The following is a 15102-nucleotide window of genomic DNA, read 5'->3' as shown; positions in this document are numbered from 1 at the left end:
ATGACTAGTTTACCCTCACAAGTTGTTGAAATAATGACTTAGCACGGACTGATTTTACCCCCTCTGAAGAATGACAAAAGGTGAACCCTTTCAAGGCGTAGCGTGGTGTGGACTATCAATGTTATGATATTGATCACATGCTACTCAAACCAATAAGTAGACATGTTTTTAAATTGTTTTAAGTGAGCGCCCCATCATGTCATGGATTAAGCATTCAAATGTAATCCATGATCTCATTCGTATTTGTGTGTTGAGGTCTTGATCAAGGTTATTGCCTTGATCAAGGGACTACCTGCAGGCTTTCAAGGAATTAACTCACTTAAATACGATAACACTGCAATGACTCATGTTTTATTCGCGTCACGTAGCGTTCTAAAGCAGAAAGGGTTTGCTTTCTTTGATCTCATATATTTCAAATGAAAACTTCATATGTATATATATATATATTTATATATAAATATATTTATATATAAATGTGATATGAGTCCTTCATTCGGTATCATATCAAAGATCAGGGAAGTTTCATAGGCTTTGAAATCTTGACAGGATTACGTGTTTATAAATCTAAAGCACTTAAAGCAGTCTCATCGTCACAGAGACATCATTGGAGCTGAACCATAAGACCCGGTGCAGCTGAGTTAATCACAATCCCGCCACGGACCCACTTGCCCAACCTGTTGTAATGGGCTTTTTTGTGTGCCCTCTTCTCCAGGTACAGGTACTTCGCGAGAAGGACCAGGAGGACCGGCAGGACAGGAAGGAAAGTGGAAAAAAAATCTGCTAGAATATAAAACAATCCTTTCCCAGAGTAAATGAAAGTTAAAAAAAAAGTGAAGGCAACACCATGTGGTCCTCCTGAGTCAATCGACAGACTCATATTTCTCACCGGATCAATACGGGGCAAGTGCTTGTTACACTGCTACATTTGTCGTCGTTAGGGAGTGTGAACTTACCCCTAACTGTCTCACACAGACACTCACACTATGCACACACACATGCATACACACACACGCACGCACAAATGCACACACAAAGGCACGCACTCACACAAAGGCACATGCGCACACGAACGCACACACTCGCACACTGCGTGAAGATGCTGACCCCATTCATCAAGCTCCTAATTACGGGCCTGGCAGTCTGGGGTCGATAGTATGGATCGCCTGGGCCCTTCATTGTCTTCATCTCTAAAAAAATATCTTCTTCATCGCTCAACTAAACACAAGAAGATTCAACCAGGAGTGTGCGTCAGTGTGTGATATACTGTACGTCCTGTAGATTCTACAGGTATATGTCCTGTATATTCTACAGGTAAATGTCCTGTATATTCTACAGGTATGTCCTGTAGATCCTACAGGTATATTTCCTGTAGATTATACAGGTATGTCCTGTAGATTATACAGGTATATGTCTGTATATGTCCTGTAGATTCTACAGCTATATGTCCTGTATATTCTACAGGTATGTCCTGTAGATTATACAGCAGGTATATTCCCTGTAGATCCTACAGAGCATATGTCCTTTAGGTTCTACAGGTATATATCCTGTAGGTATGTGTCCTGTAGATTATGTCCTATAGATTCTATAGGTATATGTCCTGTTTAATTTAGAGGACATATACTGTAGAATCTAAAGTAAAAGTTTCCCTAGCTTCTGCAGTGTAGAAGACATGCTGATTGACTTGTATCGTTCACCTACATCACGTATCCTCTGTAGACCGCCAGCACAATGCTAACCGGCAATTATAAAAACAAATGTCCGGTTGCACAGGTCCAGAAGGGCTCGCCGACTGGACAGATGTGAGGTAACGTGATCTCCATCGGCATATGGCCCTCAGCAGAGCAGGAAGCAGAGGGTCTTAGGAAATGAGCAAAGCTCCTCTTAGTCAAGATGGAGTAGTGCAATGCACGTTCCCTCCTGGGGCAATCTCTATTCAGGGAGGACCAGATACAGTGTAAAGGATTGATCACGGGGGATGACTAATGGTTACAATAAGTGGTTGACCAAGGGGCGATTCTGAGTAGGTTACTTGCCTGATGATGCATATTGTTGGGATCTGGGTCTGACATGACCTCATGCTTCTACAGTTAACCCCAGATCATGTTTTGGTTGTGTTATTTTACACGGGGCAGCTCCTGATAGGGCAGTGGCCTGCGACGCAGCAAAAGTGGAAGGACAAAAGTGGATCCCGCATAAACTTTATGCAACGGATGATGTGTTTTTTTCTTTATGCAAATCTGTGATGTGAACTGTTCCAGTCACATTTACTGATCGGAACATCAACCTTCAGTGAGCATTTGGCAGACTGTTGTATTTCCTGGTTTTGAGCCCTCCCATCGACAATGTTGCAAACTCCCAAAAGCAGCTACAAGAGAGGGCAGCATCTTGCTTTACATATATTTATAAATTGTATGATCTGACAAGAGATCTATAGTTCTATTACTTGGATGTACCAGAGCTATTAAAGAGAGCTATGCCGCTCCCCTTGACCGTAAAGTGTCAGTAAAAAGACTGCATGAGCACCGCAAAAAAAAGATCTGCTTGAGCACCGGAGGCAGAGTGTAGTGCATCAGGGTGAATGAAGCCAAATGCAAAAAAACATGTTTGAATAGGCGCCATTTAAATAAAACAGGTGAATATGCTGCCTTTAAGCTACATATTTCTCGCCGCAAAAGATGAATCAAGCTTTTAAATTGAATGTAGCTTTTACCATACAAGTAGTTGGCAGCTATTGTGGCAATGGACAGCAGGATATCCTCATGAATATTTCATGAGGAAATGATCAATCGGATAACAATTGGCTCTTCCACCTAAATGGTTCAGGCCGTAATGAATATAATGCTATTAAAAGTGTCTTCTTTTCCACCGTCAGAAAAATGATAAGCTTGTAGATCATTGATTTGATGGAAAATCTCCATTGACGCTCGTTCACTCAATTGCCTATATGGTGAACTGCGCCCCTGGTTGTTAGCTTCACATATGAGTGCCATAGCTTCCGACAAGAGCATCTTTGGATTTACCATACAACAAATTGTTCACGGACATACATTCGATTGACATGGTGTGTTTATTCTCTAATTCTAATGTTGATTTATTGTTTGTTCCGCGTTCTTTTTCAACGTACACACTTATGTACGTTGTGGACGCACAGGGTGGGTGTGTGTGGACGCACAGGGAGCCAAAGAAGTCATCATTAATAGACCAGCCACCAGAGGTTGGACCAGCGTAGGGGTCCCTGCCTTGAGAGAAAGCCCCCAAGGGACCTGACCCAGATCTACTGGCGACGTGGAGGAAGAGGGGGTAACTGGGTGTGAGAGAGAGAGAGAGAGAGAGAGAGAGAGAGAGAGAGAGAGAGAGAGAGAGAGAGAGAATGTGTGAGACAGAGAGCTAGAAGGTGATGGAGTGTCTGTGAGGAGAAAGGTTCAGACCAGTGTCTGGTCAGGCCCCAGCATGGCTGACCCACAGTCAGTGATGAATCAAGAAACCACCTCTGATGTGTGTTTGACATTGAACTATTCACTGTATGTGTGTGTGTGTGTGTGTTTGAATATTTTTGTGCGTGTGAGTTTGTGTGTGTGTGTGTGTGTGTGTGCATGCATGTGTGTGTGTGTGTGTGTGTGTGTGCGTGTGTGTGTGTGTGTGTGTGTGTGTGTGTGTGTGTGTGTGTGCGTGCGTGCGTGTCTGTTTGTGCACAAGCATCAATCAACCAATATGACTTCTGATCACTCCTTAGACTCTGCTGAAGAAGAGAATGCATTAGATGAATCAAAAGAGTAATCTATAAATAAATCACAGTGTGAAAAAATCTTGTGAACTACAGAGGCTGGGCACATCTCGTCATACATATGGAACCATATTTACCCTCCTGGGAAAAGCATCTTCTGAAGTAAATTCTCAGACTGTATTGTCATACTGTATCTCGTTGCGGCAGCTCTGACAAATTGTATAAGAGGTGAGTAGAAGAAGAGGGAGAAGCTTTCGAAAACCAGGAAAAACAACATGAAGAGGCTGAAAACTATGGCTTTTCATTCCTAGCTGTGGAGTGTGTGTGGTTAAGGGCTGGTTTAAGCGGCCTCCCCTGGCCCGAGTCAGACCAATTAGACTGTGGGTGAGGCTGTACCCCTGTGGTTCATTGTCCTAATGCACACAGGCTAAACTAGCCATCACCACACACCACACACTCAGTAGGTCTCTGACACGGCAGCGTAGAACACCTACTCTGTGTGTTTTTATTCCTCTAAATGTAAAAATAACTTGGTTTGCTCAACATCAAACCGGTGGGGTCCTGGTCGTAGGAGGAGCCCAGCAAAGCCACCGGCGTGTGGCATGAGCAACGTTACACAAACATTTCACAATGACATAACTTTTCTTAAGAAAACAGCCACAGAACACTTCTCAAACATCATGTTGTGAATATGACCATCCATTCGATTTCAGAACTGAGACCGAATAAATACATTTGAAACTTGAAAAGAAGAAATAGTGAATATGATAAGAGGATCACATCTATAAATAGAAAAAGGTAAATGCAACAGTAGAACAATACGGTTGCCGTAACAACAATCCAGACGCTAAGCAACTACAGATCTCTCGCTATAAATGTTTCTTGTCATCTCTCGAAACTCAAGGTATCAAACAAAAAAGAAATACCAGACATCGATTTTCAATCATACTTGTTCTGATTCAGTAGGGCTGGTGGTGGTTCGCTTCAAACAGTATGCATGATCTCTACCACCTTTAACGCCATAGTTAACTGTGTTTATTTTCATAGCTTGCGCTTTACCACTTGTGGCTGCTTCAATCTGTTTATGGTGGCGTTTCGCTATGAATTATAAATAAAAGACTGAAAAATTGTGGTATTTGAAGTCGCACTAATGAGGTCACATTTAGTCAAGCATTTTAACTAAAGCAAGGGATGATACTCTTTTTAAATAGCTGAGGGCGGGGCGGCAATGTGTCTGTGCTACCTTGACGTGGCTATTTTAAACAGTTGAAATCTGTCTCTCTTGATTTGCTGCAAATAAAGCTCTCCTAGACAGACATCTCCCCCGTGATATCTGTCTAGCACACTCGCCCGTGTGCGTCTTCGTGTGCTGGCGAGCTTCGGGTTTAATTCCTGCCCTAATGAAATGCAAACATTATGTAGATACTGTATCCAGCCGCCGAAGCGAATGCGGCTCTTGTCGTCGCTGTTGATCTGGGTCACTATACCCCCATGTGTTTTCCCAGCGCCATCATTAAACATTAACCGCATCTAAGTATATTTCTGTGTTCCTCCCTCTCGCAACCAAGATGAGTTTCAAACTCAAGAGGGAGAGGGGGACGGGGATCGCTACATTGTTGGGTTGTTCCCCCCCCACTTCTTCGCACACACACCCACACCCACACCCACACCACCCCCACACCCACCACCCTCCACCCTCTTGGCTGTCCTCGGTGGAGGTTTACAGGATATATTGCACTGTTCTTTGATTGAGTTGACTCGGTTAATCGGATGAAATGGATGGGAGTTGGGCTGGTACAAATATAGTACAAATGAACAGAGTGCTCTCTGTTCCGCATCCAAGTTACCTTATCAAGTCTGAACATAAAATACCGCTCCGCTGTTCCCCATCAACATTAATTTAATCACCCAGCAAATGTCCTATAAAAGACCTCATACCCTCTAGTCTCATTAAAATATCTACTTCAACCTTTACACTTAATGTGTCTTGAACTTCAAAGCCACAAAGCCCATTTTACTGCTTCAATGAGTAGTATAGGATCTATGGCTTTACATTGATGTGTTTTAATTAACTTAGCTTACCAACAACAATGTATTGTTGCGTCATCTCGGAGAACATTTTACATATCTCTATCCCCTATCCCTATTGGTTTGTCAGTTTCTGCTCGCATCTTGTTTAGCCTGTGAGTTTATGCTCGACAGCAGATTTCAAGGTCCCTCTGGTTGCCTCTGTAGTCGTATTGATCAGCACCTTTGAACCTAGCTGATCTGCTCATTTCGTTCCTCGATTTCCTCGACTTAAAAGGCTCAGGTAGCATCTTCTCTCATGTCCCTCTCCTTCTGATGTAGTCCTCGTTCTGAACTCTTGAAGGTGGGAAAACCCCCTTGAGATGTCAACCGTCAATTTTTAAAGAGATCAAATACACACACATACACATTGAAGTAGATCAAAAACAAAGCCAAACAAATGGTGCTGATTGGCAGCTTCAAATCCAGACATAGCCTCACACTTGGCTCTTAGCATCTGCCTGAGCATTGTTTATTTCTCACTTCTCTCCTCTTAGTTGATAATAAGTGAGCTTCTTGACACTGTTTAAGCACTGCAGCTTGGGAGAAATATTTTGGCGATGACGATTAAATTCATCCTTTGGCTTTTGCTTTTGTTTGTGTAAAGGGTCCAGTGTGTGTCAGTACAGACTCAGACTCAGTTCTGCAAACATTTGCTCCACCCATTCAGTAATACACCCTGTCAGCTTGAATTTCCTAGCCCATCCATCAGATGGACTTCTGGATTTGGCTTTTGGTTTTTTCTCTTCCTATCTGTTTTCTTCCTTTTGGATTTGGTTACATTATCGGTTATCTTATCAGCTGTGTTCCAATGTTTTGTTCATTGGATTTTCACATTGAGCCGCAGGAAGCATTAAAGCACACCACTCTTTAAGGAGGATCCGTCATGCTCAGCTGTTTCCAAGAGAGCCCTGCCTTATATGAGTGTTGGGAAACAATTGCAGCCTGCAACGTCAACTCTGTTTCAACGGGGAAAAAAACCTGGGATCGGTCAGATTCCGGAACACAATGCCAACGGTTCGACTTTTTTAATCCAAAAGACAAAAGGAGCGGATGTCAGCAATGTTTTATTCTAACCATGGAGCCAAACTCTTTTTTGTATTATAAAAAAATCCCCTTTGAGTAATTAAAGAAAGCAAGAAAGCAGAAATGAAAGGTTCTGGACTCACCGAGGTGACGTACTGTATGTCCCGGCACAGCCTGGTCTCCCGGGGGAAGTCGGGCAGATCCAGGAAGCTGTCCACCACCACCTGGCCAATCAGATCGTGGCGGGAGAAGCGGTCAAAGTCGTACACGCTGAAGTGCAGCTTGCGGCCCGGCAGCTCTGCGTACGTGACGGGGAAGAGGAACACCTCGTCGAACACGGGCTGCAGTGTCTTGCGGTGCACCTTGGTCTGGTGCTTGGTCATGCGGTCAGGCAGCAGGTAGATCTTGACGTACGGGTCGGAGGTGCCAGAGAAGTCCTTGGCGGGCAGGTCCTCGGCCTTGTGGATCTTGACAATCAGCTGCTCCAGGTCGCAGTCGAACTTCAGCACAAAGTGGAGACGCCCGCAGCTGTCGGCCCGCCGGCCGTCCTCCCCGTCCACCGAGCGCTGCTTGTAGAGCTCCGGTTTGATCCGGCCCAGGCCCGAGAGGGACTCCTGCCGCTGGAACTGCCCCGGGTTGAAGTCCGGGTTGGACAGGTTCATCTGTCTCCTGATGGAGTGGTGGCTGTTTTGGGGAGGAGGGGGGGGATGTCGTTCATTCGTCAATGTCTATGCACATTTGTGCGTGTGTGTGTGTGTGTGTATGTGTGTGTTTGAAACCTTATTATTCTCTTGACCTGACATGCAATATATATGCATTATATATATATATCTCAATGTGTAAACTGACCGAACAGACGAGGTGGGCTCAGTGATCTGTCTCTGGACCCGGTCTCTGGCGATGGTGTGGAGGTGGTTCTTCTCCACTTTGCTCTGGGCCTCCAGGGGGATGTCCGGCGATGTGTGGCTGATCTTCATGGCTGAATCGGGGACGGCCACGCCCGCCGGTGGCCCCGTCATGTGCTTGACACATGCATCCTCACTGTACTCCCTCTCCTCTCCATCCACCTGCACAGAATACAGTTAAACATTTGTATATTTGCGATTGCAACAATATTTTAATCAGAAAATATTATTTATGTTTATAAAGGGGAACATACTTGAGGGTGAATATGTGGTAGGTTGTAGTAATAGAGGAAGGGACGGATAGACTGTGAATTCACACAATAGATGCTTTTTTCAGTATACTAGAGTAGACGGTATCATCTTGCATCCGCTAGCAAGGATGCGCAGGTCTAAATCCAAAGTTTGAGTTGATTTCCTAAGCAATGTTCAATATTTAGCTATTGCTATTACTGAAGTGGTACAGCTGCTGGTGCTACTCGCTACACAACATTTACAACCTTACTGGAGTTTTACAGAAACAACAATAACATTTGAAACGGGCGCTTGAATCTCTCTGCTGTGCACAACGTCTGTCTCTCTCTCTCTCTAATGGTCTCTCTCTCTCTCTCTCCTGCATCACCTCTGTTAGGACAGGCTGCTGGTCCCCCCCCAGGAAGTGGGCCCCCTTGAAGACGTTGGGGAGGAAGCGTGAGCTCCAGGGCACCCAGCACAGCTTCCAGGACACGAAGAGTGAGACGCTGAACAGCGCCAGGCCGCAGGTGGTGACCAGCAGCGACAGCAGGCTGACTGAGACATCTAGAGAGACGGGGTGAGGAGGAGGGGGACAGAGAGTGAGACACACAGCCAGTCATTGGGGCGTTGCAGAGTTGGCTTTTATTTGGTCAGTGAGTCACACTTTTATTCAATGCGAGACAGAGTGCCAATTTCGGAACATGAATATAATCATATCAAGTCTCTTTATTCATGTATGCATTTGCGTATGTATGTCTGTACTGAATGTATGTTGATATATATGAATGTATGTGTTTTTATGTATGTATGTGTGTATGTATGTATGTATGTATGTATGTATGTATGTATGTATGTATGTATGTATTATATGTTGATAAATATGAATGTATGTATGTATATTTCTATATGTTGATATATAGGGTGGTATGTATGTATGTATGTATGTATGTATGTATTTATGTAAATGTCAATATATATGATGGCATGTACAGTATGTTTGTATGTATGTCTGTCCTTTTTTTTCTGTTTTTCTCGAAAACCATTCATCTCTTCACGTCTTCACACTTGGTAGGTGTACTGCTAAGGACCCCATTGGCGAGGACCCAAGAAAGCACAGTGTTGAGTGTGAGCTCTTGAGAGCTATGGGATATTTTATTTGTAGTGCATTACTACCAACTTTTCACAATAAACGCTTTTGTTCACAGAAATAGCATCCTGGAAATAACCCACTCCAAAATAGCTAGCTGTCAGCAATGACATCAGCCAGTTGATTATCTCTTGCTTGCTATAAGGTTGAACACTAGCTCACTTAAATTAAAGGAGTCTCTGTATGTATATTGGTATGTATGTCTCGATGTATGCATGTATGGTTGTCTGTCCTTAGATTTTCCCGACAAGAGTCTAACACATGGCCCATACACACCTCGCTATATATCCTCATCCTCAAGTTCATTCATGGTGCTGTTGTATTTCAAGCAAATTACATTTTATAATTTCATTAAATACAGTCATTTTGGATATTGGATATTGACTCTCCTGTAGAGATTACTTTCTGATGGCTGTGTTAAGTAAAATAGTTGCTCTCCAACGACACATTACTTCACATCACTTAGTCTCACATCACTTACTCTCACTCGGTCAATGATCGAGAGAGAGATAGAGAGAGAGAGAGAGAGAGAGAGAGAGAGAACAAAATGCAGCCATAAAATGAATGGATGTCTCTTGTCGGGGATCTGGACGAATGTCTTTTCCTGTCTTTCGAGTCAATCAAGCTTTTGAATTCCCCAGACGGACACAAACACAATGGCCTTCTTTCGTTAATTTGACCTAAATCCTCTATTGATGAGGCCGTGTGTGTACTGTGCATGGCCTGATTATCGAGCCCGTCAAAGGGGGATACTGCCAATACTCATTGGACCCCCTACCCCTGCCAAGAGGAGAGGAGGCTGAAAGAAAACAGGGTTTCATCTTCTGAGCAGTTTTACGTCACTCACAGGAGGGGGATTGCTGTGGCAGATGTATCGTCCTATGATACAGCCAGCTACGCAAACACACGCACACACACACACACACACACACACACCCACACACACACACACACACACACATATACCCTTCCATACCAATTTCCATTTTTAGCTTGTCACTTCACAGTTGCCCCGTTTTCGAGCACATAACTTATTAATGTTAAGGGTAGATGTAAGCATGTGCAATATCTGCACGGTTCACTAAGTAGAGGGAATACAGATTTATATTGAAGCCACAGACACACATAGAAACACACAAGCACACATACACACACACACACAGAAATGCACACATACACTTCTACAAGCAATATTCTCAAGAGCTTGGATGTAGCGATGGGTTGGTATTGACAGAAAACCAAGGGATTGAATGTTAGCTCACAGACTGATAAAGTATTTGCTCCCCTGTTCTTACCCATCTGTTCTCTCTCTCTCTCTCTCTCTCTCTCTCTCTCTCTCTCTCTCTATATATATATATATATATATATATATATATATCCCTGTTCTCTCTCTTTCTCCCTCCACATATTTAGCTATCTATAAATCTACAGATCGATAACGTTCTATTCAGCCAGTCTTCCATTTATCTCACCATCCATTCTATACATTGATCTATTAAGCTAGTTATATATATTTAATATCCATCAAAATCTTTCACCGGAAATATGTTTGGCTCTATATAACAGGACAATAGGTAGAAACTGCTGCCAGCTTCCAAAATGCTTTGTAAGCTCATTGAAACATATTGTAGGACGCATATTTGATCTACATTTAAAACAGCCATATTGGATAATAGCACTTGATTATTTGTTTGTATTGAAATACACTTTATTTTGAAAAGACTGTAGGAAGTCTAGAGACTCTTATTTTGAAGGGCTATAGGAAACCATAAAAGCGGTTCAGCACTTGTGCCCCACACTTTATGGTATGCACTTTATACTACTTTATACTGTACTGCTCACATAATGACCTACCTAAGGTTTTGCCTTCCTCCTTCCCAACCTACCTGCTTGCCTACCTGCTTGTCTACCTGTCTGCTTGCCAACCCTGCCAGTCTACCCGTCATATCAACTGAAACCTCGAGGTACTGCATTTTATCAAAGGAAAGTGTGACCAATGACTCAAGTTGAACAACATATATTCAATTGTAAGAATTACAATTACATAATGATTACATACCCAATTACACGATTACATAATAGGCGATCTAAACCTTTTCAAAAACAGTCTGTTGGAAATATTAACCTCAAGCCAAGTCTAAACAAGATGAGCATGAGAGATCGTGTTTTTGGGTTGGTACTCACAATGTAGGCAACCCGGCGAGAGAGCCACCAAGATAAATACCTGCAAGGTGACTGCTAGTGAGACTGTAAACCCATCAACAAATGAGCCGGTATAGACTGATGTCAAACACACAATCAGAGCATAGCCAGACAATAACACAGTATCATGAGTATAGAATAACATAGCCATAGCACACAGAGCCTACACACAACCTGCCTATACAGAACCTTTTGAGTCAACATGGGCCTTCGACTGTCACCTTTTCACCATTGTCCATATTAGTCTTTATTGTGCTTCATTCAACCTTCTCTGCAGCTCTCCGAGGCTGTCTTGCGATGGTAGCCACAAATATATATTTGTTTTATGTTTTGAGGGAACACAATGTTTCCCTGCCTGCATTTGGGCCACTTTTATGTTTAAAAAAGGGTACAGACATTTCACCTGTAGTTGAGTTTAATAGTTGTGCACCATTTTATAAAAAAAATTACCCATTTTCACTTTTAGTATCCCCCACATTTACTTTATCTCGTGTTTGCAAGTCTATGCACCGAGATGTGTACATTTTTACCATTGGTGGGGTCGACTTCCATTCTGACTCAACAAACATGACAACAAACCATTAAGAACTGGCTGTTTTATCAGTTAGTCCAAACAACACTATTGACCATCCAAAACAAATTACTACAAATGAAAAGATTTATTGAAATATATTGACAGTGGTGACTCTGAAAGGTTACGTCACTAGGGCGGGAGTGATTAGGCTGCACATTGATTCATCTGATCAATTCTTATTGGAACTAATCACCATCCAGAAAATAATTTGTTTTTCAATCATGTTTTTCAGCAGTAGCAATCTTCTCGTTCAACCCTGGGAGAGCAGTAGAGCTTTCCCTCAGGACTCCTGGAGAACAGAGACCAGCTCAATATGCTGCAATAATCAGCTCCGTCAGCAGCACGGCGAGTTACAGAGCCAGCCAGCCGCTGCAAACAGAAGGGCAGGGCCCATGTGGGTGCGAGAAGGGGCATAGGGATGCACAGAGGTAAATACAAATATCAATTATGACCTGGAAAAAAAAAAGGTTGAGTGGGTGCAGTCCATCTACGGCACCTCTGTGGTAACTGGGCGAGTTTGAAAGAGAGAAGAGAGGGAGAATTGATGTCAGGAATTTGGAATTGCTGTAATGAATGGGGAGCAGTGGGAAAGAAGGGAGGTGATGATACTTCAGTTGGAGCAAGGGTGGGTCTGGGAGAGGTGAAGAGAGGGGAGGAGGAGAGGAGGAGGGAGGAGAGGAGGAGATAAGATGCAGAGTGCAGATGAGTTGATAGAAATTTTGAAGAGCCAAACAGAGGAGAGGAGAGAAACGAAGAAGAGAAGGGCTGAACAAACAAAGAGAGTATAGCGGAGATGAGAAGAGGATGCAGCACAAGAGAAAAGAACAGAGGAGTAGATGGGAGAGGAGAGCAAACTAATAGATTTACTGGGCTCATTCATTAAAATCATATGAGGTTGAGATATTTCCAAAACCTAAAAGTCAATGAGGTTATGTTGCCAGGCAACAACAATACCACTGTAATGCAATCAAGGATGTAATGATACCTCGCCGTCTCTCATTAACCCGAATCCCGGATACTATGAAAAAAAATCTCTCTCTCTCTCTCTCTCTCCCTCTCTCACTCTCACTCTCAGTCTGTGTCTCTATTAATTTGTGTATTTTTAAAACATTTATAATGTTCAGTGTAAAATGAAAGCATGATAGTTGATCAACTATCTATATTATTACTACCTCTAATTGTCAATGTATCTTCCATAACGATCTTCCATAACTAACACAAAGCCTCGATCATGAAATAACGCATGCTATTGAAACATGGATTGAAAATATGAGGGTGAATTGTGGATCATTTCAAACTGATCTATTTTGTCCCGTTATGAATGTGAGGAAAATCCTAAGTAAAATCATAACAATGTTCTGCTGTATAGAATTGAACCTTTAGTGGTCGGAGCAGAGGTTCTGCTATAGCATCTAGCCCTGAGAGGAAACCGGAGCACCCAGGAAGTAGTATTTGTAGAAAAGCAGCTTGGATCGAGCCCTGAGTGACGGATGTTTGGTCTACATGAAGCATGGATTTCTAATGGGTGCCGCCAAGAGGAAATGGGTCAGAGTTTCTCAGTGGACTCACTCGTTGTTGGAAGTTCTTTTTTTGTCATACATGTTTAATGATGGATTGTAAGATATTTAGGCATAATCAAGCAAGCACCCAGGCACCAGCTGCTTTCAACCCCATGCACACACACACATACGCACAAATGCATGGATATGCACACAGACACACACAGATGCTTGCATACAAACATACACACACAAATGCATGCATACTCCAACACACACACACACACACACACACACACACACACACACACACACACACACACACACACACACACACACACACACACACACACACATGCATACACACACACAAACACACACTCAATAGATTGCTTGAATGAGAGGTGGGGCACATCTCTCTCACTCTTTATTTCTCTCTCTCTCTCTCTCTCTCTCTCTCTCTCTCTCTCTCTCTCTCTCTCTCTCTCTCTCTCTCTCTCTCTCTCTCTCTCTCTCTCTCTGTATTTCCTTCTTTCTAGCGTTCACGTGCCATCTTTGATTATGGCTGAGAGAAACTTTTGCTCTAGGGCGTAAATGGGTCTGAATTTGTACCACCCTGCTATAAATCAGGTCAATTAGCAGACGTATTTTCAAAAACAAATACCTGTACTCTTACATACAAATTTCTTATATTCGTAACCTACACCGATCGCTGACATATCGATGACAGGAAGATAAATGGGATTTTGGGGCGGGAGTCCAAACCAACAGCCTGCGGGACGCTACCCCTACGGCATGCAACAAGTTACTGTTATGGTTAATTTAGGCAACCAACCAGGAGAGAGGGAGAAACCCCGCCAGTCTGTGAGAGACCAGACAGGCTCCATTCCCAGGCATAGAGCTTTGTAGGCCTACTAACGACAAACACGAGATAAAAAGCTAGAGGTAGCCTTCAAAGAAACGTCAAACCCAACCTGGCCTTATTTTGTGGAGGTTTTCTGTTTAAGGACTATATTATATTTAAAAAATGTTTGTTTTATTTTACTAAAACGTGGGAATAGAATGAGATGACCGTGTCTTGCCTGAGTCGGTGTACCGCGGTCTAGCGAGGTCTCTGAAGTAGTAGATGAAGTCCAGGCAGTTGTCGTTCTGCACCTCGCCTCTGGAGCACAGGTCGGAGAGCAGCTCCAGAGCCTCTCGACAGATCTCATCCTCTCTTTCTGCAGGCATTGCCCACCAGCATCCTTCTGACTTGGGTCGAGCACTCCGACTGATCCCCTCCCCCCAACCCTCACAAGCACTTAACCCAAGTCACCCTAGGCTGGCTGAACGAACACTCTTTGTAAAGAAATAATATTTTCTTCCTTTTTTTTCAGCACTCCACCAGGAACATCCTTTCCTCGTCAGATTTCTAGACGGCGATATTCTCCAAATATGCCCGGAAAAAAAACAGCATTCTACGGATTTGAATTGGCGTGAAATAAGTCTAACATTTCGTATATCATCGCTTCGGAAAAACTAGTTGCGTTTACGAACAAAACAAAACAACACCTCCACAGTTCCAACTCGGTCTCACAACTCTCGCTCACGCGTTAAATTGAACTGAACTCCTTTCCATGCCATCCTCTCCTCCTCTGTGGGCGCTGCCCGTCCCTCTCGGGTGCTGCTGAGCGCTGATCCCGGATGCAACAACCGCGGCGTATAGGAGCTTCTCAGTGGCTTTCACT

At 43.3% G+C, this 15102-nt stretch overlaps 1 protein-coding gene across 2 annotated transcripts in view; it reads right to left on the bottom strand.

Annotated features, from left to right (window-relative positions):
• syt9b (synaptotagmin IXb) overlaps positions 1-14636 on the bottom strand; it is a 22377-nt gene extending 7741 nt beyond the window's left edge. The window contains exons 1-5 of one of the 2 annotated variants that reach the window (XM_084476944.1): positions 14458-14636; positions 8342-8517; positions 7977-8027; positions 7667-7884; positions 6961-7501 (exon numbers count right to left, since the gene is read on the bottom strand). In XM_084476944.1, the coding sequence (XP_084333070.1) occupies positions 6961-7501; positions 7667-7884; positions 7977-8027; positions 8342-8517; positions 14458-14605 (1134 nt within the window). In that variant the 5' untranslated portion in view covers positions 14606-14636. The remainder of the gene's footprint in view (positions 1-6960; positions 7502-7666; positions 7885-7976; positions 8028-8341; positions 8518-14457) is intronic. The other variant, XM_084476945.1, reaches the window with a different exon arrangement.
• Between the last annotated feature and the right edge of the window lie 466 nt (positions 14637-15102).

The sequence above is a fragment of the Micromesistius poutassou genome (assembly GCF_964030765.1).
Source record: "Micromesistius poutassou genome assembly, chromosome: 13".
Taxonomy (NCBI): domain Eukaryota; kingdom Metazoa; phylum Chordata; class Actinopteri; order Gadiformes; family Gadidae; genus Micromesistius; species Micromesistius poutassou.
This window is presented reverse-complemented; position numbering and strand designations above follow the sequence as displayed.